This window comes from Amblyomma maculatum, chromosome 6 (assembly GCF_055883805.1).
Source record: "Amblyomma maculatum isolate TAMU_Amacu chromosome 6, ASM5588380v1, whole genome shotgun sequence".
Taxonomy (NCBI): Eukaryota; Metazoa; Arthropoda; class Arachnida; order Ixodida; family Ixodidae; genus Amblyomma; species Amblyomma maculatum.
This window is the reverse complement of record NC_139349.1, coordinates 12056938-12083810: the sequence shown is the minus strand read 5'-3', so window position 1 is coordinate 12083810 and position 26873 is coordinate 12056938. Positions and strand designations below refer to the sequence as shown.

Below are 26873 nucleotides of genomic sequence, written 5' to 3'. Positions count from 1 at the left end.
TTGTAAATGTAACAATTTTTTAAAACTAGGTGAAAAAAACAGAGCCAAGGTGACCAACTTAGCATATTATAATCATGAAGTAATTAGAAGCAGTTATCACTTTTGTTCAACCATTTAATCACAGCACACATTTCTTACAAGCTAATATTTCTTGAAGCAACACAAAAATAAAAAATTGTGATTGCTAAAGATAGTTGAAACCCACTGTGTGCTTCTACACTCCTTGCTGCCCTTCCCTTCTTCCTCGCCATCATTGTGAATCATGTCGACTTTTCTCAATGGCCTCACCCTCTGTGTTCTTCCCATGGCAGCCCCCTTATTCCGACCTCACCCTCCTCTCCCCTAAAGTAGAGAGAGGGATTTCCCCTCTCCCGTTTGCAACCTGCCAACTATGGTGGTTTAATATTGTATTCAGTTGTTTCAATTGACTGATATTAATAATTATATAAATTAAATATCTAATCAAGCCTTACAGTTGAGCCCGTAGATACGAGGATAGACTGCAGCTAAAGCTATATGGTTTACACCAACTCTACAACAGCTTTTACTGTAATGACTGAAAGCAACAAAAACAGCCATTTTACCCTAAAGTAGGGACAGAGTCAATGAAGAAGACAAACACACATCCAATACAATAAATGTTTCTGACAAATGGTGACCTTTAAAATGATGGCAACCTCTCTTGAATGTATGGCGACAACACAGCCAGTGCGGTGCTGCAGAAGCCTAATCAGGGCCTTCTGCCGTGCTGGCCATAATTTCAGAATGAAAAGCTGTTCAGCTGGCTGCAACTGTATGCTTCCTTAAAGACAAGAGGAGCCCCCCATCAGCAGGCACAGGCAAATGACGATGCAGTCAGACCACAGAGCCCTTCAGGGTGAGCAGCAACATACCGGTAAGGGTCAGCAGTATCGGGGGGCTTGATGCGAAGGCGGACGTGATGGAGAATGCTGACACGCGGATGTAGAACTTGGTCCCTTCAGGCAGGTCTGTGACTGCAACAGGAGAAAATTTACCTTGCTGCAACTTCACGTCATCTAAGGAAGAAAGGCAGCAATGAACCACAATAGTAAAATTTTTAAATATTTTGTTTTGCAAGTCTGTAGTTCTGTGCTTCTGGGACCCTGCAATGCGTGAATGGCTACACGTTTAAAAGCACGGGGTCTTTATTAGTCGCCTTTCCTCATTTCTTTCGGGACTGTAAAGTTTCAAATCATTTGGACAATATGACATAAATTCCTGCAGGTTGTGTGAAGGGGAAGGCTTTTTACATGAATCTAGAATGAGTTTGAGTATGTGGTAAGAATTATTGCTGAACTATTCTTTGGTTTAGTTTATGGGGTTTAACATACCAAAAAAAACTCGGACTATGAGGGACACAGCAGTCGAGAACTCCAAATAATTTTGACCGCATGGGGTTCTTTATGTGGACTGGCATTTCATATAGTACATGAGCGCTTTGCATTTCGCCTCTATTGAAACATATGCACTGTAGCCGAGATAGGACTCAGGTTCCCCAGCCCAGCAGTCGAGCGCCCCAACTATTTATATATACCGATCCACAGCAGCGGGGCGCACCATTCTTTGATAACTTCGCCAACAAAGCAAAGAAGTTCTTAGGAATTTTGCCCAAACTTTGTCACATAGTGCTCTCACGGCCCAAAGGACATGAGACAGACTTTAACATCAAAGTTTATCCCTTCAACAATTCAGCAGGAAGATTTCCCCAACAGACCCTCATCCCTCAAAGAATGTGCTGTTAACTGGTACCATTAATCCAAAGCTCTGACCAACAATAAAATGCAGCCAAGGTCCTTGTTCCCACATGCCTTATTCCATTAAGCTAACGTACACATGTCAAACCTTTGGATCATCTCCCGGGCATTGAGACTTGGCTCCAAGAGCATCACAAGGATGAGCTATGCATTACCTAAATCACGTCTAGACCACATTTTTTATGAACTGTACGGGCATCTAACTAATGGCTAGTGAGCCTTAAAAGGAAATTTGTGATGTTATTTTTAACAAAAAGAAAAAAGAAAGCATTATGAGCATAACATCTGGCTGCCGTTGTATACATGTCACAAAAAATCTGAGAATTCAATGATGCTCAACAAGACACAGTATAATGCAACTCGGTGCAGAGTCAAATGAGAGAACTCTCATGTTTATCTGTTTATCTGTTTATATGTTTATCTGTTATCTCATGTTTAACACACGCTCAAGAAAAAGGTTGCAATTTATGCTAGAGGATTGTTGACCAGCATAGTTGTTCAAATAATACCTGTTACTTTTGTACAGCTGCGCAGGATTAACAAAGAAAGGTTTGTCATAGTGTCGTTAAACTATACTTCTTGCTGAAGAGGGACTGAAGAGGGATTTGCCCTTTTGTGAAGAAGGCTTTCCAACCATGTGCACAAAGCGAAGCGCTAGACGAAACTACGAAAAAACATTGTTCTTACTTGGGTTTCATCTCAAAATCAGACATCTAACATACAAGTGTTTATCAGATAAAATTTCTGTGATACAACTGTTTTTGGCAGCTGTTTAGGGGCCTATTCGATAATTCGAGCTTTCAGTTCATTCGGACATTTTTTCCAGTCCATGAAGGCCAAATCAATGAGTGTTTACTATTCAGCAGCGATATGACAGCTCCACCCGTTTTCATGCAGGTCCTTCCTGTACAAAAAACTGGTATATGGGCCCTTCTGAAAACCTGATACTAGATTTTTCAGCAGGGTATACACTTTGATGCAGTTCTAGTTTAATATACTTTGCAAATACCGTATTAATTCTGAAATAAACAAAACTAACAGTGGTTGCTTTTTTTTTTCTTTTTCTTTCTTTCTTTTTTTTTTTTTTTTTTTACTGATTTTATATTTGAATTCAACAGACCTATGAAATTAAGAAGAAATGGGCATGGGCAGGACATGTAGTGCGAAGAGAGGATAACCGATGGTCGCTTAGGCTAACAAACTGGATTCCAAGGGAAGGAAAGCGTAGCAGGGGGTGGCAGAAAGTTAGGTGGGCGGATGAGGTCAAGAAGTTCGCAGGGGTGAAGTGGATGCGGCCAGCACAGAACCAAGTTAATTGGAGAAATATGGGAGAGGCCTTCGCCCTGCAGTGGATATAGTCAAGCTGATGATGATTCAATTCACAATTCGAAGGTATTTTTTCCCCTACTCGTATTCAATTCGTATTTGGAAATGTCAGTATTCGCACACCCCCACTTGGTATGCAAGATATACAGTTAGCCGCTGTTAAATATGAATTATATTCTGCCAAGGTGAAACATCAACTAGTCAGGGAGATGACAAGATGGCGGTGGTATTGGATAAGCAGCTCAGTTGAACCTGCCAGCTAATCATTATTTTTCCATGATTACCACCAAAAAGAGTAAGTAATTTATTTGTGAGAAATAATGTTTGCTGCCAAAACAAAAACAAAATAAAATATGTTCTGGAAGAGACACTAAAAGACATATGCCAAATTTTTCAAAAATAAAAATCTAGAAGTCTAATGCCTTGGTACACAGTATCATGTATACCAAAACACAGCACAAAAGCAAGTTCACCAGAGTGAGTTTAATGTAATCAATGGTGCTCGTTGCAATGCTGTTTCACAGCAAACAACCGGTAGACAGAAAATAAAGACCAACAATGTTTATACATATATATTACTGCATATATATACTGGCTGATTCATGTAACACGAACTGGGCTTAAAAAATAAATAGTCCTTCACACGAATGAAAAAAAGTGCATATTATTGGCATCCTAGCAGCAATTAGAGAAATATTTATTACAGAAAATAATGCCTTGAAAGCTGTGCAATGATTAATGCAGAGGAAATGTGAAAACATCTTTTTTGACTCCACTTATGGAGTAGTGAGCTACACATTAACCCTTTCAGTGTGAAATTAACTCCTGAAGAAAGTGCGAATATCGCCAAATTTTAAAAGTTTCAAAACTTTTGTACTGCGATTTTTATTCTCACAGTATACTACTTCGTTAGCTCCTGGTTAAAATTAGCACAAAAAATTTAAAGAAAGTGCATGCCATCACTCTTGGCCATCGGCTTTTTCTCAGTGTAGTCAGCCTCTGTTGGAATCATAAATAAAAAGACTAGCGCAAATAACACAGACACAGACATAGGAGAAGACAAGAAGAGCGCTCCTATGTCTGTGTCTGTGTTATTTGCGCTAGTCTTTTTATTTATGATGACACACCAACTAGCCCGGCTTCTGCTTTAACTCTGTTGGAAACAACTCTAGATAGTTAGCTATGCTGCTCTCAGAACTGCTCCAAGAAGCAGCTCTTTTTCTCAGGGCATCACCATCATGGGCATTTTTCATATGCAATGTCGTTATGAAATGGCTGTTGTCAGGCTAAAACAAGCCCTAAAAACGCAGAAAATGTTTTTTCCTGAAAAAATACAGCCCTCTAGTTGTCAAAAATTGCAACCAACGCAACTGGCAACCTTAACCCACCTTTGGCAGTAGAATCATCCCAACAGTTCACACAAGTATGACTCGTCATTGGTGATATTATACAATCACCTATGATGAGTACAGCTTGGGCTTGGCAGTTAAAGAGTTTATCCGTGGCTTTCATTATGTTTCAATCTCTCATAACATTCGAGCTTTTGTTATACCTAAGTTTCTGATCATATCCGAGTCTTTCGTTCTGAGTCTATCGCTGTGTCCAAGTGTTTCGTGACATCACAGTCTTTTGTTATATCCAAGCTTCTCCTGAATCATATCTCAGCCATTCATTACATCAATGCCTATCATTATGTCTGCCAAGTATTTCGTTACAGTTGAGTCTTTTGCTGCATTTGAGCCTTTCATTATAATCAGTCCCTTCCGCCTCTCCCCTACAAAAAAAAAAATCTGAGATTTGCTGTTACATTTTGCCACCTGTAAACCACAGTGACAGGTCAGTCTTCTATGCACCAACTGTGGTAGGTGGCTCTTACCACCTTGCCCGGTGGCAAGCGGTAGAGGCCTCAGCATTCATAGCATTCCCATGATTTTGCATGAAAACACCCGATTCAGTTGTCTACAGTAAAGTGACTCTAACGCGGTCGGTTGCAAGATGAGTCTGCACCATGTGGTAAAATAGAGAACATAAAGAGAGGACAAGTGCAGCCAATGGTGCGGCCACCCAAGCAGCCAATGCGCCCACCCATTATCGAGATTCAGCTATACAAGAACTAGCTAAAGTGAAGGAGGCTACAAGCAAGCAGAGAAAAGGCCTCAACTGACTGGTGTACTCGCTGCCAGTCATGATGTTGGTGCTGCGGGCCCAGGTCTTGTCGGGTGACCGGTACTCGACACAGTAGAAGGCGATTGGCACCGAAGAGTTGGCTGGTGGTTTCCACGTAACCAGCACCCCGGCAGGTGTCTCACGTACCGTCACATTGAGAGGTGCAGACGGCTTGGGACCTGGCAAAGGTGACGACGCGGGGGGAGGTGGGGACGGGGTTGGGGAGGAGGAAGGGGGAAGCCAGGGGGCTGCACGTCAGGCCGTGGGGCTCTGCCCCTGGACCCAGTGGTCGGAGAGAGGGCACACCACACGGCAAGCCACAGGCAAATAGGACAAAACACTCAAAGCACCATCTCAGAAAGAATCATCGTTCACTACGATACAGCACAAAACTGCAACGATGTAGCTTCTGCTTTCGCTTACTGAATGCATTTAGCCCAACAGTTTTTAAATGCCATGCACATTACTCGACAGTTGCAGTTTCCTTTCCCATTTGCTGAACTCACTTTGGGGAATCTTTAGAGAGAGAAAAGGCTCTGCAAGAGAAAAAGTACCCACCAGTTTCTTTCACAAACAAAGAATGTGATATGGCCATGGGAGCAAGAGATAATTAAGACAAAGTAAAATCTTTTCAGTACACAGTACGCCTCACATACTGCTGAAACATGGCTAGATATTTCACCAGCACACCACTTGTCGCAGAAAAAAAAAAGAATTAAGAAGTTTATTGAAAACACTATTCATATTAATTGCAAAGCAGTTAAATCTACCCCTTTTCAAACGATTCTAACCATAAAATGTTCTCTCTTTCTTTTGCTCTCTCTATCATTATTTTCTTTTTTTTTTTTGCCGAGACAATTCCAGGGTAAGAGTTCACTGCACACGGTGAAGAAATGCTAGTATATATCAGGACAGAGAGCAATTCAGACGGCGAAGTTTCTATGACATGATGTAAATCTGAGATAATCAAGCAGCCTACATTTTCGCAAAAATTACTGCACAGCTTCAACACAGATTCGTGGCGCACATAATTATATTCGTACTTCTGCTTGTGAATGACTGCAATAGACCAATTTCACCAGCAGTTGCACTGCGCCACCGCCGCCACAATGGACTTCAGGCGTTTTAGTACTCCAATTGGCGGCCACGTAGGCCCGCTTGAGCAAAAAGCAGTCTTGTCTACATTGGCACACAATATTTCTTTGCATGCATGGTGAATCTGTGGGGCAAGTTAGCGCGCCTGAAGAGCGTTATGCACTCCTAGAGCTGCCCGAGGCATGAGGCCTGGATTTCTCATTTTTTGCGAAAAGAAAAAAAAAACTAAAAAAAAAATCATAGACGCTAAGAAGATTCTGCTTAGCAAATTAAGCTCTCAGGTACGTTAGGTGAATGGAAATTTTTGAAGGTCTCAAGATCTTAAATGTCTTATACACGCCATTAATATTTGAGACAAGCAATTAAATGACTAACAAGGCGGTGGTTGTCTTTTATAGTGCCGCTTTGTCAAGCCATCAGTACAGCAATTTTTTCTTGACAAAAAATTACGAGGGACTTTAGCGACTAAAGTAGTGAAAAGCGATCTGGTACGCAACTGTTGCACTTGTAGCGATGAATGCTGCTACGAGTAAAGTGAGCGACTACTGTTTCACATTCTGCTAGTGCATTGAGCTGTCAAGGGATGCTGAGTTTTGAGAATGTTCCAAGCATTGTCCACACAACGTCTATAAACGTCTAAGTTTAGGGCATTAATCAGTCATTAATTTAATTAATTAGTTATTGTGTTGTAATTGATTAATTGATATTCATTAAGTAGTCATTAATCAATTAAGGACTACCTGATCATCTGTTAAATTACTATAAATTAATTACCTTAATTACACAGTAATTAAACGTTCATCATTAATTGGTATACTTGATAATTAGATCAGTAATTAGTCATTATTTAAATTAACCCACCCTTAATTAGTAATATCAGATTGGCATATGGCCATATAAGGCACGCATTCACGCATACTGTGGTGGTGCTCTGTGATTGGTCGAGACCTCTGTGACGTCATCCCACCTCGGCCAATCAGCACTGCTACAAAAGCGGGACACATTTTGTCCACGACAGTATGAGCCATATTACCTTCATATTTCCGGGCACAGGACTGCATGAATTTAAGTTTAATATTCAGAAGCCCATACTGGAAGAGCATGCTTTATATTAAGCACATTCGCTCCTCGTACCTCATTCTTACACCTCTGCTATTCGTGTGCTTAATGATTTGCTTGAAATGTTTTTTTCTAGAATGCGTCTATACCGATGAGTATGTTTTGAGCCACACAACAAGCACTGCTGATGTTCACTTCCTTCTGATTCACTCCTAGGCATGTACTGTGACTGCTGCAAGCTGTGACAGATAAATATCAATTTTATAAAAAGCAATTGTCCTGTCTTACACCAATCACATATTACCTTGTTATTATGAATATTTATCGCGACAAAGGGTATATAAATAGAAATATCTTGGCTTCATTTTTTCTGACTATACCTAATGATCAAAAACACATTGATTACATTACAGCCAAAGCAGTCAAAAAAGTTGTTACTAGAGGTGCACAGCACGAGTACTCCCAAAAAGACCAAATTGCTCATGAACAAAATATTAATCCGTCCTATTCTTAAAATCGCTTCAACGTGTAGAATTCGTATAAGTAGTGTCAAATTATTAGAACCGAATCTGTGCAAAGTAAAACTATAAGATGTATTTGCCGCTGCTACATGACTACCATTTTCACTGAAACCATCTATTCTGTCTTCCCTAAACTTGTTCGACCTCGTCCCACCGGAAACCTGAATCCGTAAAGCTTCTCCGCTCTACAGTGCACTCTACTTGTGGCCCTCATCTTCAACAAGCTATCACATTAGTAGCCCTTTCTTTTTTTGGCTCGTACTAACGCTTTCAAACACAGCTTATTTTCGTGCACAGTGGAGAGCTGGGACCAGTTTCAAAGAGACATTCCCTGATTTATTACTTTCTCCTATCATACCCCCAATGGAATGGTCATAAGATGCTACAATGTACTCAGGTACTGCTTGTTGTTTTTGTTTCTTTTACTATTTATATTTATTCGTTGTCATGTGCTCTTGGTGCACATTATTTTATTTTGTGTTACGCAACCCATTCCTGATATATCTTCTGAAAGAGGCTGCAGTACTTTTTAATCAATAATAATTAAATACAATTCTGTCAGAGCGATAGTGCTTTCTCTGTTTCATGCAATGAGAAAGCATGGCTACAAAGCCCCAGAATGTGAAATATTTGCCATTACTTTGTTGCACACCATTTGCTAGCCATACGTAATAATTGCCATTTGAGCAGCATAGTTTTTATGATGAAATATAATGTGCGTCTTACTCAGTATTTCCCACAATGGAAAAATAGTAAAGTAACCTTTCCTCATCAATGAAACATATTTGGACCCGTACTGAGACAATAGCGAGAGTCGGTCACATGGGAGCTGCCCTGGAAGCAGAAATTATATTATGTTTAACAAATTGCATTGAAAAAAAGTTATTTGAAAAACCAACTTAATCGTCACAAAGCTCTAACTCTTTTGTCATTCCATTCAATCCTAACTAGAAGTACTGAAAACATTCGAGATTTGATTCCAATTTCTCATTTTAAACTGAACACATGCATTTCCACAGCTCTATTTCAGAAAATGGCGCAGCTCGCTGTAATTACTCAATTTTATTGTTGGTAAGCAGAAAGGCAGTTTGGGAATACCACGTTTTAAACTTATCTAAATAGAAACAACCATGTGGCTACTTTAAAAAAAACAACAACTAAAAAATGAAAATAACACAAGTTTTGTGACACATCTTTTGAAGGATACATGAGCAATGAGAAAACTAGGAGGGCAGAAAGAAAAAAAGAAAGAAAAACAATGTCTGAAGACGTTCAGATGGGTGCATTACTTTCTGCAGATATGTTCTGCTGACAAAATGAGCTAAAGCTGCGGTCAAGGGCTTTTATTTTTTATTGCCGCTTGCAATTGCTTTAACAAGAAGTTTGGAGTAACAAACACAGCGTCACTGACGTGGTCGCCCCGCTCCAAGCAGCAACTCAAAAGCCTTTCAGCCTCGCACCTACTGCGAATCTTTACACGAACACAATAAACGACACAGAGTAAAGCTACTACGAGCGGTTGTAATGCCAATCAAGGCGCAAAGTAAGGCAGCATGTCTACGGATGGATGACTACAATTAAGATGGCGCTTGGCTGCTCCCGCTAAACGCACAAATGTGCAGTGAGCTTGATGAAATCGGTCTATTTCAGCTTTATGAAGAGTCAGTGAATCCTCACCTTAGTATCCTAGGTATCACAGAAAGCTAAATAATATGCACTCATTGCAAGTGGATACATACATCTGACACTAACTGATCCTGCTGTGCAACTGTTGGGTTGTTTTACTCATTAATGCAGCTAATCACTCCTTAGGCTTTTTCATCACACAGAGTGCAATAATAAAAGAGGCACATTCAAGCGAGCATGTCTGTGTCCCCATTTGTTCTAGGTTCCAGATTCAAAGGTACGCTCACTGTGCACACAGGTCAGGAAAAGCATGATAAGGTAGGAGAACAAACAACAGGACAAGTTACATGCAAAAAAAAAAGTGAAACAAAGGAAGCGCGAAACAAGCACAGTCTGCTGCGCAGCCTACCCATTCAGTGATAGTGCTGGAACCATAAAGAAAAAATACAATGGCATTCGTTTCTTTAAATCTTAGATGTTCCACCTTTATATTCAAACACTTTCCCCTAGATACATATCGACCAGCTGCCTCTGCCAGCTTTGCTTTCGTCTGGTCGGTATCAATGCAGATGAGCCGGCCCGAGCATGTAAAGGTACCGTGCGACCACAACATCTGCTGCCAGGGCGTCCTGATATCAGAGAAGTCTTGCAGTGCCATGGTGCACCCATCACCGTGTGAGGCGGCATTCATAAAGCTGCAGCGGTGGAGGCATGCACCCTGCAGCAGCAGACATGTACAGCAGCAGCACAAGGGAGGTAAGAGGGAACAGACAGAAAGGCACACACAGAGAGAGATCCACGAGGAAGCTAGCCTGGCACCATCTCGACAACAGGCACAAGAGATGAGGACCAACTTTCTGCAACACAAGAAACCAAAAGAAGACATGGGGGCATGCGTGAAGGCAACTGAATCATAAGGAAGTGCGCTCTGTGCAGGCAAAAAGAGAAAGAAAGAAAATGTTTACGATCAAACCCATAAAAAAAAATCGTCTTTTTAACATGTAAGATATGAACGAGTTTTGACATCAATGCACAATACTAAACAAGCAAAAAGCCGATGCCAACTGAGAAAAGGAAAAATTAAAAATAATGTAAAGGTCTGATTTGAGAAGTACACACACTAAAGAATGGGTGCTATCTGGTTTTAAAAAAATTGAAGCCATAGTAGAGTTGCATTTCTTTGCTATGCTTCTATACTGACCAAAGAAAGAAAGAAAGAACAGTCATAAGCTGTACACAAGTTGCACCTATCATACTTCCTTTGGGCGGCAATAACAAATCTAGTATATAAGCAATGTAGGAGCTTGAGCAGCAAAGGAAATTACTGTTGTTCTATATTAACCACACCAGTGAAAATGCATATTTTAGAGTGCCATTCACTATCCAGGTGGAAAACATCCCACCAGCAAAGCAGATGGTGAAAGGAGAAATTATAACCTCAAAAATGTGCCACAGTTGTAATATAGCAGCTAAGCATGAAATGCCTAAAGTGACTTGATGCAGGGCTTGTTGGTTCATTCTATAAAATGTCAACGGTGCAAAAGGCACACACACAGGAAACGACAGAAAGAAATGGACAGTAAGTGGTGCTTTTACTGTCTGTTTCTTTCTGTTGTTTCCTGTGTGTGTGCCTTTGCGCCGTTCACATTTTGTAGCCTAAAGTGACACTATGCAATGTTGCGATTCCAATCATGAAAGTTGTATAGGAGTGCTTCTGCAGGTATGTTAAACAGGCAGCCATAGCGCTGAGAGAACTGAACTCCCCAACAAGGCCAATGTGCAAGCACTCATTTGAAAGAAGCAACGGTTCAACCTGTTAAAAAAAAAGGGAAAAGAAACTATGCATGCTGGTATTCCAATCTACAGATCTCTATCGAATTAAACAACTAATGAGGTCTCATAACAGAGCGAATGTTCCCAACGATTTCATATATCTGATCAAAGTCATGTGAAGGTCCAAAATGGGATGATCTGTCAGCAAATATGGGATGTCAGTTTTTGGTTGTCGAGCATGCCAATTCCTTCAACCCCGTAAACGATAAATGTACACTTGATGTTTGCTTTGGAATGCCCCTGACCCGAAATATCTGATACTTGCATTGTTGTTCACCCACCAAAGCGCTGAGTCAAAAACAATGCCCAGAACCTTGTCGATGCCATAACGAACAGCTAAGATAAACTGCTGCTTAGGCTGCTCGCTCTTTAGTCCATGGCTTGAGGTGGGGTTAGAAGTTTGGTGACAGCTATACAGCAAATCTGCTTGTGCAGTTGGGTTGTAGGCAGATGCAGGGACAAGAAGATATTCTTTTGCACACACAAAAAAAAAGGAATGTACAAGAACAGAAAGGTCTCCAGTTGTTTAGATGCTCAATTACTAAAAAAAAAAGAATTAAATATATTGTAAAAGAAGGCTAGGTCGAGACGGCGAGGTCGTGACGGCAAGGACAGCCAAGCCTTGTCTAGCGCTTTAATCCGATCACGAACCCAGGCGCGCGCCGGAGCCGGCGCCGCGGGACGATGATGATGGTATGTACAAATGAAAGAAGAAGACCATGGCAGGTACAAATGAAAGAAGGTCCACAGAAGGCTCACACAATCTGCCCGTGGGGTCGGAAGCGGCCAGCCTGGTCGCTCCTAATTAACCGATGTACCGCGGCGCACAAACGGTTTCAGGCGAGAAACATGAACAATTTCAGTTCCACGGTGGCGTCGATGGGCTGGGGGATCAACAGGCGTGACTTTGTAGTTAACTGGAGAAGTTTGGCTGATAATCTTGTAGGGACCAAGGTAGCGGTGGTGGAATTTGTCACTAAGGCCAGGGGTGCGCAGTGGTGTATACAGCAGTACTTCGTCACCGGGACGATAAGAGACCACGCGATGCGTAGAATCGTAGCGACTCTTGCGGTCTTCCTGGCACGCTGCTGTGTTGAGGCGGGCAAGATGACGGCATCTGGCCACACAAGATAAGAACTGGGTAGGTACTGATGTGGAGTAGTCGGGCGTAGAGAAGAAGGAAGCGTTAAGAATTGTAGTAGGAGGACGGCCATAAACGAGGAAAAATGGAGAATAACCGGTAGTCCGCTGTACTGCTATGTTATAGGCGAAAGTGACGAATGGTAGAATAGTGTCCCAATTTCGATGATCCGGAGTGATGTACATGGAGATCATATCCGATAAGGTGCAGTGAAATCGCTCAGTCAGCCCGTTAGTCTGGGGATGGTAGCTTGAGGTTGTCTTATGAAGGGTGGATGACGCGTGAAGAACTTCGGCAACGACTGCCGATAAGAAGGCCGTCCCGCGGTCACTTAGGAGCACCCGAGGAGCGCCATGACGCAATACAATTGATCGCAAAAAGAAATTTGCTACTTCTTGAGCGGAACCGGTCGGTACAGGTGCTGTCTCAGCGTAGCGTGTGAGGTGGTCGACAGCTGTTATAATCCAATGGTTACCCCCATCGGAGAGAGGTAGGGGACCATATAAGTCAATGCCAACTACGTCGAATGGCGTGGCGGGACAGGGAACAGGTTGTAGAAGGCCAGCGGGCGAAGACGTCGGCCGTTTGCGACGTTGGCACAGAGGGCAGGATGCGACGTATTTGGCAACGCAGGAAGATAGGCCAGGCCAAAAGAATCGTTTTTTCACTCGGTCGTAGGTTTTGTCAACACCAAGGTGACCTGCAGTAGCGTCATCATGGAGAGCCGCCAGTATACGTGGACGAAGCACACGCGGCACGACTGGGATCCAGCGAGTTCCATCAGAGCAATACACGAAGCGGAGTAGGATGCCATCTTCGAGCTTAAAATTGCGAAGTTGTCGGCGAAGCCGAGCATTGGGTGGGTCCGAAGCGCCAATAAGGCGGTCGATGATGGGTCGGCAGTAGGCATCGGCTAATTGCTGTGAGCGGAGAGCGTGTTTGTTTTCAGAGTCATCAAATGAAACTGTTGTGATATACGTCGACGAAAGAGATGGTCGGCTGTGGTCATAGGTGGAAATGCATTGGGAAGAAAAACAGCAAGCCGATTCCGAAAGTGGACAGCGAGAAAGAGCGTCGGCGTCTTGGTGTTGGCGACCCGATTTATAAGTGACGTCGAAATTGTATTCTTGCAGGCGTAGAATCCAACGGCCAAGTCGGCCTGTCAAATTTTTGAGAGAAGACAGCCAGCAAAGAGCATGGTGATCGGTCACAACTGTGAAATGCCGACCATATAGGTAAGGGCGAAATTTTTGGACAGCCCAGATGACGGCAAGGCACTCCTGCTCGGTAATGGTGTAGTTTTTCTCAGCTGGAGTCATAGTCCGACTGGCGAAGGCAATCACTTTCTCACGCGAAGTTGCATCGCGCTGCAGTAGTACAGCTCCAAGACCGAGACCACTAGCATCAGTGTGCAGGATGGTTGGAGCGCCGTCACTGAAGTGGCCAAGAACAGGGTCTGATGTGAGGGCGTGCTTCAGATTAATAAAAGCGGCTTCGCACTGTTCAGTCCACACGAAAGTGCTGCGTGCTTTAAGTAGTTCATGAAGTGGAGCAGCAATACTTGCAAAATGCCTTATAAAACGCCGGAAATAAGACGCCAGGCCGAGAAAACTGCGCAATTCTGTAATCCGTTGTGGACGAGCAAAGTTCAAGACCGCGATGATTTTTTTCAGGGTCTGGACGAATGGCGTCATGGCTGACTAGATGTCCCAATATTTTAATTTCTTTCTGTGCAAAGCGGCACTTCTTTGTGTTGAGCTGAAGGCCTGCTGAAGCGAGACACGTGAGGACCTCATTCAGGCGCGTGAGATGGTCGTTAAAAGTTGACGAAAAGATGACAATGTCATCCAAGTAACATAAACAGGTTCTCCATTTTAGGCCACGAAGCACAGTATCGATCATTCTTTCAAATGTCGCTGGTGCGTTACAAAGTCCGAAAGGCATAACATTAAATTCGTAAAGGCCATCGGGAGTTGAGAAAGCGGTTTTTTCTTTATCGTCCTCGTGCATAGGTATTTGCCAATAACCTGAGCGGAGATCGAAAGTCGAGAAATATTCGGCGCCTTGGAGAGAGTCAAGGGCGTCATCAATTCTTGGCATTGGGTATACATCTTTGCGGGTAATTTTGTTGAGTTCTCGGTAATCAACACAAAAGCGTACCGAGCCGTCCTTTTTTTTAACTAACACTACTGGGGAGGACCATGGGCTTGTCGAGGGACGAATAATATTGCGATGGAGCATGTCATTTACATTTTCTTCAATTACTTTTCGTTCAGAGAGGGAAACCCGATAAGGCCGTCGGCGAACGATAGAGTTACCTTCAGTAATGATGCGATGGTGCGCAACACTAGTCCGTCCCAGTGGTGGAGAAGTGGCATCAAAAATGGCTTGGTGGTGTCGAAGCAATGTCAGCAGTTCTTGGCGTTGGTTCGGCGTGAGGTTAGGATTAATAGTCTTTGTGAGAACAGAAAGAGAGACGTCTGGCGAAACACGGCGCTGAGGCAGAGGGGCGGTGAGCACCATCAAGGACGAAGGTTGAACATCCACAATGCAGGGGAGAGAAGTTCCTTTTGGGAGCACGAGGGATTCACGTGAAGTGTTAGTGGCCGCTACTGTCGCTGAGCCGTTGCAGAACCTCACAAGGCTAGACGGGAAGGCGATACCGCGTGCAAGATGACGATGAGATGGTGCGATGAGTACGTCCCCGTCAGTGATGTGGTCAGAAACAACGGTAAGCAGTTTTTCGCTCTGAGGAGGCAAAACAGTATCAGCGGCGGCAACTAGGGGATGATGTCGTTCAGAAACTTCAGATGAAAAATCGCTGTCTGTCATATGGATAACACGGTCGCCACAAGAAATTAACGCCGAAGCGGTTGACAAAAAATCCCATCCTAAAATCATCAGATGCGCACATGGTGAGAGCACAGCAAACTGCACATGATGGCGGACGCCGTCAATAACAATTCGTACGGTGCACTTTGCTAAAGGGCGCAAAGGGACGTCATTGGCTCCACGGAGTTCAGGCCCATCATATGGTGTCGTCACTTTTCGTAAACGGTAGCACAAATCAGCGTGAATGACAGAAATTGCAGCTCCTGTATCAATCAATGCTTCGACCGGTAATCCTTCAGCGAAAACAGAAATCACATTATACGGGCGATCTGGAGGACTTTTGGTAAGTTCGCAGAGTGCAGTTTGACCTCCGGAAACTGCAACGCTTAGTTTTCCGGATGGCGGACAGGGATATTGTTGCGGGTCGGAGAGGGGAAACTGAGCGGCGGTATGGGGATAGGGACCGACGTCGGGATGCATGGGTTCCACGAGGCTCAGACGAGGATTCTGGAGGTGGGGATGACCTTCGAGGTGGGCTTGGAGTAAACTGGCGTTGATAATATGACGTTGGAGGGATGTCACTTTCAAAGGTATCTTAACCACGGCGCTCGTTCTGGAGGCGGCGACGACAGACGCGAGATATATGTCCTCTAATGCCACAGTAATAGCAAATTGGTCGGGAGGGGTGCCAAGGTGCGTAATAGGGTGGTGCAGGTTGAGCCGTCGTTATTGCATTGACGTGATTGTAGTTTGGTGCCGTTTGGTGCCGGTCGAGGCGGGGGAACTAAAGGAGGGGGGGATGCTGCGACGTGCGCGTAAGTCGGTACTGAGAGGGGTGCCGGAGGGCCAGATGTTATAGGTTCGGTGATTGTTGCCAGCTCTTCTTTGATGATGCTGCGAAGACCTGCGTCATTAGATGTTGCGGAAGAGTGTTCGCACCCGTGTCGACAGACAGGCTTGAGCGCCTGGAGCTCCTCGCGGATGATGGCTCGAATAAGTGCCCGCAGGTCGAGATCAGCATAGGTCGGGCCAGTAGCGCTGGTGGGCTGCAATCGGGTGGACTGCAGCTGGTCAATGCGTTGGCAGGTCGTAATAATGGAATCAATAGTTGAAGGATTCTGAGCAACTAGGATGTTATACGCCGTAGAATTGATTCCTTTCAAGACGTGGTGTACTCGTTCATGTTCCGCCATGGTGGGACTAATACGCCGGCAGAGTGCAAGTATGGCCTCTATGTAAGACGCATATGACTCATCAGGACCTTGACGGCGTGAAGCGAGCTTGGTCTTCGCGATCTCAGTCCGAACTGCCGGGTCGGCGAAGTACTGTCGGAACTGCTGTTTGAAGGTGGCCCAGTTAGTTGTGTGGGGCTCGCGGTTGATGAACCAAGTCCTGGGGACCTCAATAAGGTAGAACGAGATGTTGAGAAATTTCAGAGCATCGTCCCACCGGTTGTAGGCACTGCAGCGTTCGTAGGTGTCAAGCCAGTCATCGACGTCTTCATCGCGACGACCAGCGAACAGCGGCGGGTCGCGCTGTCGTGTGGGCACAGTCGGAGGGGGTGGTGCAGCCGAGGTAGAGGGTCCAGCTTGTTCGCGGGTACTGTCGGTAGACATAGCGATGGTGGCAGTTGCCAAACGGCGACCGGAACGTAGCTCCAGCGAGAGGCAGGGCCCAAGGCAGCAAGGGGATCAAATTTCGCCTCCACCACTTGTAAAAGAAGGCTAGGTCGAGACGGCGAGGTCGTGACGGCAAGGACAGCCAAGCCTTGTCTAGCACTTTAATCCGATCACGAACCCAGGCGCGCGCCGGAGCTGGCGCCGCGGGACGATGATGATGGTATGTACAAATGAAAGAAGAAGATCATGGCATGTACAAATGAAAGAAGGTCCACAGAAGGCTCACAATATACAAGTTGTGTCCATAAAACGTGAATCTTGTGTGTCAACATCTTGCACATTCTATGGAATGATTACTGTTCAGGCAGGTTTGAATGTTCTATGTACGTCTAGAATATAATTCATAAGAGCACTTTAAAACTTTTTATGGGGTACAGATTCTACACCGTAAATTTTATCGGGAGGTTTTACCGCTGCCCAAAAGTTGCTGACATAAGGGAGCCCTGACATTGTGAAATTGTGTTAAGTTTAGTATCTGCCAGTGTTGACATGCAGAACTTAAATCAATTTGCCTCAATTTTTAACATAAGCTTAGTTTATTTTGCTGCACCATGAACCTTTAAACATGAGTGCCAAGAGATAAATTTATCTATACCAAAGTCCATATAAGACATCAGCAAATTTATAAATACATTTTTGAGTGAACATTTGCTGTTTTCAGCACTATACTGAAAGTGTCATTTGTTTTCGAGAAAGTCGTCAAGTTTACTGGATAAAAAGCTAATTTCTTCAGAACCATCAGCACTAAACACCAAACCTGTTTTCAGGCTCTAAAAGGCAAAGGTAATTTTCCATACCAATAATCTCTTTTTTATTTTTAAGGTGCCAAACGGTCACCTTCTGACTGTCCAATATCAAAAAAATTTGTGTTTTAAACATATCCACTAGAACTTTAGTTATGAGCATAAGCACTGCAGTGTCCAAAGCACGCAAAGGTAGTCAGTACTAGGGCATGAGGAATGCATCCTTGTTTGCCCTTTTCCGTGCCTAAGATAGTCGTGTAGGCATCCATATTCACATCCCAAACTTATAAAGAAGTCCACTGAATACTTGAACATTTAGTAGCTATTGCTTGCTTAGCGTACCTGTGTCTGTGGACGACTAGGAAGCATGAATGCCTGCCTGCAAATATCTTTAACCAAGCCATTTTACAGGACTAGTCAATAGGTAAGCGCTCAAAAAAGGCGTTGACCCCTAGCCACTATAAAGAAATTTGATTCTTTCAATCTTCATTCATCTTCACTTTGTAATGCATCAAACAAAGACAGCAATCCCACTTATTGTAAATCTGAGTAACTCACTAAGGCATAGCAAACCTGTGTAAAAATGTGCAAAAAAAAACTGTTTTCTTTTTTTCTCTCCCTCGGGTTTTTGCAGCCACACTCCATCTTTTTCACGTGCTATGAAGTTCCAGCTGTATACAAAAAAGGAAAACCTTAAGCGCCTGCCCAAACGTCCATTTAGAGAGTCATTCTCAAAATTACGTCACTCATTGCTATAAATATACTGAGCTCCAGTTCACACCAAAGACAGCAAGCGGCAAAGCCCATGCCAGAAAAACACAGCTTCCAGCAGTTCCTACCTGTCGGGGTCCTGTTCACAGTGGGGATGTAAGTGGAACCGTAGGCATCCGTCGGGTAGGCTCCTTCAATGTAGTTCCACTCTGCACAAGCATCCAAGTCAGTTTCAGCCAGAAACCTCATTGCAGCAATAAATGCAGAACCACAAGGATGAACAAAAATATGCAGAATCAAAGCCCTTTTCAAGCAATGGAAAGAAAGAGCTGCCACCTATAAGTATTTATCTGAGCAAAGGTATGTACATCTGCAAAGAAAAAAATAAACATATCTATCTAATAAAAAAAAGAATGTCTGATCACAACCTGGACCCAGTCACCAGGTTACCAACTGTATTGTCATTAAGAATGTTTATACTTTTATTTATTTTTTGTTTTGAACGTTTAATGTAAATTAACGCCAGCTCTTTGTCGATCTTTTTTTTTTTTTTCATTACTATTTGAATCGTGTTTTACCTTCAAACAGAGAAAATGTTCTTATCACTGTTTTTCATAATTTCGCATGTGTTATTAACACGTTTATTCATAAGTTCCCGGCACATTTTAACTTTAAGGTTAATGTTCTTTGAGCACTCTTTTGTTTTGCAGCCTCTCTCTCAAATTCTTACTGACACACTTACCAACAGATTTATGTTGGGACTTCTCTGTCCAGCATATCTTCTCTCATATGCAATTCATATGTAATGCATCACACACAAAAAAAATCAAATCCTACCATAGCAGTCTATTTATCAACTATACTAAGCAGGGTATAGCTACTAGATAACATTACGAACAGGCCAAATCTACCGCTTCAAGCAGGACAAATTTTAGACTTAAGTGTACGCGAAATTTCCAAAGGCAAAAAGAGAATAACTACAGTTAACACTCCTTCGTACCTGAAAAGCTCAGTTCAGGTGGATGTTAAGTGTGAACAACTCTTCTTTGAAGTTCTGCTTCTTAACTGATGCCACCGAAGACAATTAAGCAATCCCAAGAGTCGTAAAGGGCCGGACCTCCATGGGTGGTGTACTTACTAGTGGTGTTTGCGCGCACAATGTCGCTGTAGAGCCCATCGCCAAAGGCATTGCGGGAGAGCACCTGGAACTCGTACTGGGACTCAGGTTGAAGGTTGTGTATGGTCAGTGTGATGGCGTTGTCTGGGTACACTCGGATGGTGCGCCACTCCATCTCACCTTGCCCCACAAGTCGGTACCTGCACCATGCAATGCCCACCCACGCCTTTTGCACCTTCCTCCCAATATATCGCACAAACTATGCATGGTCCGCAGCACTGAGCGGAATTAATAGCAGCCACTTGTCATTGTCTTAAGGTGGGTCTGAATGCCGAGCGACTGACAAAACGACTATAGTGCCAGCCCAGGATCAACTTGGGCACGCTAATCAATGCACCAATACCAACAAAGAAGCAGCGCAGTAGACTCCGACGGACTCATAGGGACCACACAAATTTCTTCGTCTTATCAAAGGCTCACTGTAACAAAAGTGACCCCGAAAAGCATACCTGACCATGCCAGGTGCGTTATAGAACTTACATTGCATGCAAACGATGAATAAATGGACTTTTAGGGTGAAGATAATTGCAAATAGAGCACTTTAGGAAGAGTGAAGATGCCCTGCTGTTTCCATGCCGGCAAAAAAGTTTCCCAAATAAAGCACCCCCTACAAGGCAGCTCCTCCACACTATTGTGCCAAGGTGCTAAAACCTGTCTTGTAGGGGGCATGCTTGCTTGCGTGAAAATGTCATATTTTTTTTTAATACAACAGCAATAGAAGCATCATCAAAAGGAAACGTTTTGTCTGTCATAAAATTCGGTGAGTCGCTGGCAGGAAGTGACTTCGCCAGATCTGAAGCAACAAGTATACATTGCAGCAGATCATTACTGCTTCCATTATGCTCCCTCCAGACATCTTTGCAGGAGGCATTTAATCACCAGCTGTTAACTCGAAGAGATGTCTGGTTGGGTACTGATAGACGTGTATGGGTACGGAAAGACAGCCATGAACGAATAACACAGATATGATAGTATGGCATTCACAGCTTCTAATGCTCTTGAATTGGCTGCACATAATGCAATTATGTGTTCCTGCGAGTTTCTTTCCCTACGAGCACTGCACAGATGCCTCATGAATGCCAGGGTCACCCTTGTTCACCATGACAGTATGGCCAAAGAATTTGAGAAAGAGTAGTAAGAGGAACTATTCTACATTGGCTTCTATGCAGAACCAACCAAATGGTATCATACTGTTTATCTCATCCAAGAATCTGTCGTGATGGGAGTCTTTGCGTACAACACTTGCATACTTTACGACAGAGCCCCCAGGTGGTGAAGTACCTTTTAAGCATCCCACAATAATCAAACACATATGTACAGGTCTGACATAAGTGAGCTGAACGTGGTGTATGCATCGCAAATACTGATCCAAGAAAGGTCACACAGAGCATAAGCATGGTTAAAGCTAGGTGCACATTGAAAAAATGTTGGCTAAATTATTTGATACAGTCAAACCCGGTTATATCGAATCCGGATATATCGAATTTTGGTTATATCGAACTCACAGAATATTCCCTTGAAAATTCTATGTAAAAGTATAGGAAAGCCGCGTCATATATCGAACTCAATTTCACCGGTCATTCGATATATCGAATTCCGCACCACACATGGGAAAGTGTGCCTTCCCCAAAGACGATGGCATCACCCTTGGCCGTTTGCCGCGTGAAGTTTTCAAGCCACGCGCGGAAGGAATGAGAGGGGACAGTTTGGCGACGGCTGGTCTGGGAAGCGCCGCGCCCGTTCCCCAAAGGCGAGCGCATCTGCAGTTATCGTTTCCCGCGCGCCAACATATGACGTTTGCAAGCCATGTGCGTGGGTGTGCCCATTCTTTTGCCGAGCTCTCTCCTTCAGCACGCGCTACGCATGCGCCAAGCCAGCTCAGCCCGTTTTCAGACAGACGTCGGACGCTTTCTCCAGCGTGGGTTGTGAACCCTCTGCGCGTGGCGGCTGACGTGGCGATGGCGCCAGTGGACATTAAGAAACGGCAGCTCTTTTTTTTTTATTTATTTTTTTTTTTTTGCAAGTCAACCTTTAGCGTAAGATATGACGGCTGCGGACGTAAGTAGCGGCAGGTTTTCTTTTTTTTTTTTTTGAGGGGGTCATTTATCTTTGCATGTATGAATCAATGAAAGCACGCGGTCAGCTGCTGCGATCATGACGCCCGCCCTAAGCGCGAAGTCATAAATCGAACCAGGCTTGTGCAATCAAGCCATCACGGGCACTCTGCCAAGTTCGCTCCCCTCCACCGCAGGAGCTATCAAAAGATAAACGCGCCCTGACGTTATCGCTGCGCAGCATCTTGGCACGCAGCCAAGAAATGAGCCGTGGATGAGACGACCGAGTGACGCGCGCCATCGCGCCATCGACACGACACGCAAGCGAAAACGCTCGCGATTTCTGCCGCAGCGACACAGAAACCTTGTTTTGAGCTGCCGTGGTGGCTCGAGTGGCGAAAGGGACGCAGTTTCAAGAAGTTTGAAATGTTTCGCCCTGTCGCTGCCGCTCGTCGCTGAGATCGCTTGCATGTGAGCGAGCTGGCCTTAACGCTTTTTTTTTTTCAGATTCTCGGGTGCAAAAATGGAGGGTGGGTTCATTATGCGAGTGGGTTGATTACGCGACAAATACGGTATCGTTTTTTCGCATCGTAAGTGCCGTCACAAGCCGATTTCTGTATATCGAATTATCTATATATCAAACTATTTCGCGATCCCCTTCGAGTTCGATATATCCGGGTTCGACTGTATATGAGGAATGAAACAAACACTGGTGAAAATTGGTGAATCCTCCGTAAAATCTTACTCTTGAATTTATGACGCATGCACGTAGAGTACTGTCAGTGGCAGCTTCAATGCGAAAATGAATGGGTCTAGCAACACTTGACAAGAAGCGCATTGCCGGTACACCAACAGGCAGCATGTCGCTGCAGAACGGGTGCCTGCAGCATTGATGCATACATCATGCTCTCACTTCTAGGTTTAGATACAGTTATATACTGCCATGTTTTATGTAACAATTTATCGACATTTCAAGCTATTTTGCGATCCCCTTCGATTTAAAGTATATATTCGGGATCAACTCTATACCATATTTAATCGATTCTTAGCACTCTCTTTTTTTTATTATCGCATGCTGAAAGTTAAGGGGTGCCTAGATTCGAGAAATCTAAAATACCCCCACCCCCTCATTTTCGTGTTGGTATGTTGATAAGATGGGTGTGAGAAATATCATTTTATCTGGCAAATATCTTTGGCAAACCTGACTACACTTTACTTGAAGTTCAAGCTGTGGCAGCCCTCTTCAAAGTTACTCTGACTTTCATTATGGCTGCCAAACAACGCACACTAAACAAACGAAGCAACGATGGCCTGCGATGCCTGCAAAACCTGTAGGGCTCCGCCGAATAGTCGCCGATGCAAGATGCAATGGCAACACGCTGATAGTGTTACTGTTATCCCTTTCAGATAGCTTTTGGTGTTGTGTTATCCCTTTCAGATAGCTTTTGGTGTTGTGTGCCACGCGCTGTTGTGTAGTGCCGGAACACAGCAACATAAGAAGGCGGAGACCACGCTGCGGACGTCGCGACACCTCGAAATTCCGACAGCTCCGGCTTTATGACTGAGTGAGCTAGTGCGCTGGCAGCCTGGTCTATACATGCTCTTCGTCACAAAAAACGGGGGGAGGGGGGGGGGGGGGGTACTTAGATTCACACGCAAATCTCTTTTTCAAAATTTTTCTTGCGAACTTAGGGGAGGGTGCTAATGGGGTGATTAAAATTGCGAAAATATGGTACATATATCAAGAATATTGGTCAGTACATTGCAATGCGCAGTGAAATTTAACTAAAATGCACACTCAAAACAATGTTTTTTACTGTTCACAGTTTTGCCTTTTTCTTTTTCTTTTTCAGTTCTTCCATGGGAAATAGTAACAGACACAGCAGAATTTCATCCCTCAAGCAAACTTCCAATGCGTGACCACCCACCAGAGAACGTAGGTCTGGGGGTGGCCTCCATCGTAACCAGGCAGCCAGGAGACGGTGGCAGCAAAAGCACTTGTGTTCACCGAAACATTGGTGGGCGCGTGGGGAGTAGTGCCTGCATGACAGTCAATCACATTCTCAGCTGTCAGCTGCCACTGGTAACACTGCGCAAAAATCTGTGAGTGCACCACAATAGCTAGAACTGTTCTCAAGTAGGTCTTTCGAAGGGAAAAAAAAATGTACTCAGTTAAAAATTAACTGCCATGAATTTGAAACCCTTAACAAGCCTGAAAAGATCCAAGTGAACTCTAATAATCATTGAGAAAAAACAATATTTAAAAAAATTATTTACTTCTATACCCTGAAGAACTATAAATGAACTATATAGGGTTATTTCATAAACAGGGTATGGTATCATGCAATAATAAAACTACACTGTATGAAGTTAGACAATGAGCAAGAAAACTCAATTAGTTTAGGATAAATTACTAAACATTCTACATCCAATACACATGCATTACATTTCATTTCTACGGCTGTGAATCTTTCCTTTTGTGAGTTACTCCTACAGTGACAAGTTTTTGAGCCTTTCAGTTGGCTATAAGCCTACTTTTATCCATTAAAAGAAGTAGAAAAAGAAGGCTAATGTTCTCACAGTAATTTAAAAAATGGGCTACAGCAAATATTCTTACACAGTATATTCTTGCATAAGATGGATAACATCCATCTTCACATATGCATCTGCCTTCTTGTCTAACCGCACCAAAATTGCTGCAATGGCCAATTTTTATTCTGCAGCAGCGGTAGCTGTTCAGGCTTACTAAGTTTCAATCCACATATATGACAGAACACAGTGCACATAGTATTTTCCTACTGCAATTAAAAAGCACTTCGTAAGCAAACTGAAGTTGAATTCGTAGCATCTATGAAGTGTAGTGCAACGCAGTGCAGTGTATATTGCAAGTTCCACCGTAGCTCAGTTGGTGGGACACTGTATGCGACAAACGGAGGTCATGGGCTTGGATCCCGCAAACAGCATGTAGTCTCACTTTCTTCTACTTTGTTCGCAGCTTTTTCACATTCAGCAAGATATTGTGCAATTATTTTTTTCTCATCAGCAAAAGCCACAGTGGGAAAAAAACAACAACATATAACATTCGCCCATGCCTTTGTGGCCTTACTGGCACATTTTTTTTAAAGTGGTTCTGCAAACGAGGAGGACGCTTTCATACTAAGACCACATTCCACAGCACAAGAATGTCGCCTCCGCGCACTTCAAAGCTTTTTCTTTTTCTTACATAACTGCTGTGCCAGTGCACAGATGACACTACATGCCCTTAACATCAACTACAGCAACTGTCAAGGACAAGAACCAAAACGCACTCTCCACCAGCAGCAGGGTGCTGGTGACCAGGGTGGCCACGTCATTCTGCAGCACACACTCGTAGCGCCCGTGGTCCTCCTTCTGCAGGCTGTGGATGATCAGCTTGCCCTTGCTGACGCTGTGGCGACCCTTGGGCAGTTTCTTGCCATCCGCCTGCTCAGTACAAACAATGTGCGGCAACAATTGCAGGGAGGCATTTCTCACTCTGGCAGACACATGGAAATGACACTGTGAGTTGAATTGTTGTCACAAATACTGGCTCTATTCTGCGACAGATATGCCAGGCAAATTTAATAGGAGTTTATGCGCACATTAGCGAAAAGCTGTAGCAGAACATGCCATCAGGCCTTACACAGGATGCTCACTGTCTTCATCAAGTTACGGATTTCGTAACATGTTCTAGGGTAAGGCCTCCAAAATAGTAGAAATGTAACAAACCTCATATGATGGGCAGCACTACTGCCAGCGTGCCACAGCGTGCCACAGTGTGCCACAAAGCTACTGCACACCATCTGCGTTTCAAGGTTGCCCAGCAAACTATTCTTCCACAGAGTACAATTTTATCTCAGTGCAGTAAAATCTCGCTGACAATAAAATGCACGTAACCATCAGCACTTTGTGCTCCACAGTCTCCTAAAAGGCAGACCCAGTTTACTGGAAATGTGTACTCGGAAAGCTTACCATGAGAGCAATCTAGTAGCACCTGGTTACCTGGTTACTTGACGAAAGATAATAGCGCACCAAGAACGGAGGCAGGAGTGGGCCAAAGTCCTCGTCGAACAACACACCCAGGGCCCGCACACCCGCTACGTGGACGCAGCGAATACAAGCAAGAAGGATTCGTGGCAGTGGTCGTAGCGGTGGTCGTAGCGGCGGCTACCAGCATCAAGCAGCGGCAGCGAGCGTGCAGTGCATGAACGCCACAGACGCCAAGGAAGTTGCCATCGCTCTGGCGATCTCGGAGGCCGAGTGTCGCACTGTGCTCAGCGACTCGAGGAAAGCTGTGCGCAACTTTGCCAAGGGGCGAGTTTGCGCAGCGGCGGCCGCCATCATCGGTAAGCTCCAACTCCAAGACAGCGGCAACACTATTAGCATCAAGTTATTTCGGCTCACGTGGGAGAGTGTGCACCCTCACCGAATCACGACAAGACGGCCCATTCGTCAGCATGAGCGCTTACCATCCGCGCCCCCGAGAGTGAGCGTTCCAAGTGGTGGTTCGAAACAAAGGACCGAATGACCAGTTACAAGGAAGTGACTAAATGTTACCGCCTAGTTTGACAGACAATGCCGCCGCCTCACCCGGCACTTAGTGGGGAAGAGGCGGTCATCCTAAGGCAAATGCAAATCAGGTCACTTCTCGCCCCAGTAGTGCTACAAGTCCTCCACCCAGACATCTACACGAGTGATATGTGCAGTGTATGTCAAGTGGGTCCGACGAACCAATGGCACATCATGTGGGACTGTGCCAGGTTCGCGACCAAAGCTACACCCAAGACATACCCGCCCGAACTTCAAAGCGCTGTACAAAGCACAGACAAGGATATTCAACTATGGACCGTTCAACTATGGGCCGTTCAACTATGGGCCGTTCAACAGGCCCGGGGTGTGCTCGAAAAGCACAAGCCTCACGGCCCACCACAAATGGGCCAAAATGAGATAATGAGGTAAAATGAGTAGGGCATAACCCCAGGTCGATGCTTGGCCAGCGTCACGACGCATTAAACCGTCGTTTGCCGGCATCTCAATAAAGTTATACATACATACATACATACATACAAGACACGCACAAGTGAAGACGATACAGGACAACCCATGTCCTGTGTCTT

At 44.3% G+C, this 26873-nt stretch overlaps 1 protein-coding gene across 2 annotated transcripts in view; it reads right to left on the bottom strand.

The window, feature by feature from the left end:
- LOC146185085 (protein turtle-like) overlaps window positions 1-26873 on the bottom strand; it is an 87484-nt gene that overhangs the window by 22403 nt on the left and 38208 nt on the right. For both annotated transcript variants that reach the window (XM_084606073.1, XM_084606072.1), the window contains exons 9-14: window positions 25047-25200; window positions 23667-23778; window positions 19646-19824; window positions 18636-18716; window positions 5267-5446; window positions 894-995 (exon numbers count right to left, since the gene is read on the bottom strand). In XM_084606073.1, coding sequence (XP_084462199.1) covers window positions 894-995; window positions 5267-5446; window positions 18636-18716; window positions 19646-19824; window positions 23667-23778; window positions 25047-25200 — 808 coding nt within the window. The remainder of the gene's footprint in view (window positions 1-893; window positions 996-5266; window positions 5447-18635; window positions 18717-19645; window positions 19825-23666; window positions 23779-25046; window positions 25201-26873) is intronic.